Genomic DNA, 727 nt, shown 5'->3' with positions numbered 1-727 from the left:
GCCAAGTAGCACCTTATCAGCCTGCCCTGTTGCAGAGTATGAAGTAGGTGTGTTGCCAACGTGAGGTGTTTGTTTGGGTTATGAAAAGGATACAACATGCATACACTCAGTACTGGCATATAAGCAAGTACTTCAATCGTCAACAGTATATGCATAGGTAAACATTGGCATTTACTCGCACTCTTACTGTATGTTTACACGTGTACATTTACCTGCCAAAGTCGGCTCTGGTGACAGAGCTTAGACTGCCACTGGCACTATAGCCCTTCTCCAGGTGCTGTCGAGGCTCGGCACCTTCAACTGGATTTGAATTCCTGGATTCAACGTGCTTGTCCTTTTCCACAAGCAGATCTGAAACAATCATCGCACAAGTGAGAAGACATCATGTTCCAAAAGATATGTGAAAACTACGGCAAGAACAGTAATTCCCGTATGCGCGAATGCAGATGTAACTCTGTGGTCTAAATCTGCGCATAAGGCCAACACATCACAAATATGGATATTGGCTTGGATAAGAACAGATAACCAAGCGAATCCAATTCCGTTGAGGATTAGTTTGATACATGCTTGTTAGAATATAGACAGTTGTCATTTGAAACATGCTTTTGCTCATATGACGCACTTGGTTGGACGACTCTGGCGTCAGCACAACAGTATATTTATATATATATATATATATATGCATATATATATATAAATATATATATATATACATATAAATATATAA

General features: G+C 39.8%; 1 protein-coding gene across 1 annotated transcript; it reads right to left on the bottom strand.

Annotated features, from left to right (window-relative positions):
• Positions 1-212: 212 nt before the first annotated feature.
• On the bottom strand, positions 213-364 carry SARC_15411 (hypothetical protein; the record flags this gene model as incomplete). The annotated part of the gene is made up of 1 exon (XM_014290468.1): positions 213-364. A coding segment is annotated over one exon (152 nt), but the record flags the coding sequence as incomplete, so codon positions are not given.
• Positions 365-727: the final 363 nt, after the last annotated feature.

The sequence above is a fragment of the Sphaeroforma arctica genome (genome assembly GCF_001186125.1).
Source record: "Sphaeroforma arctica JP610 unplaced genomic scaffold supercont1.6078, whole genome shotgun sequence".
NCBI lineage: Eukaryota > Ichthyosporea > Ichthyophonida > Sphaeroforma > Sphaeroforma arctica.
The sequence above is the reverse complement of the archived record's forward strand: the minus strand, read 5'-3'. Positions and strand labels throughout refer to the sequence as shown.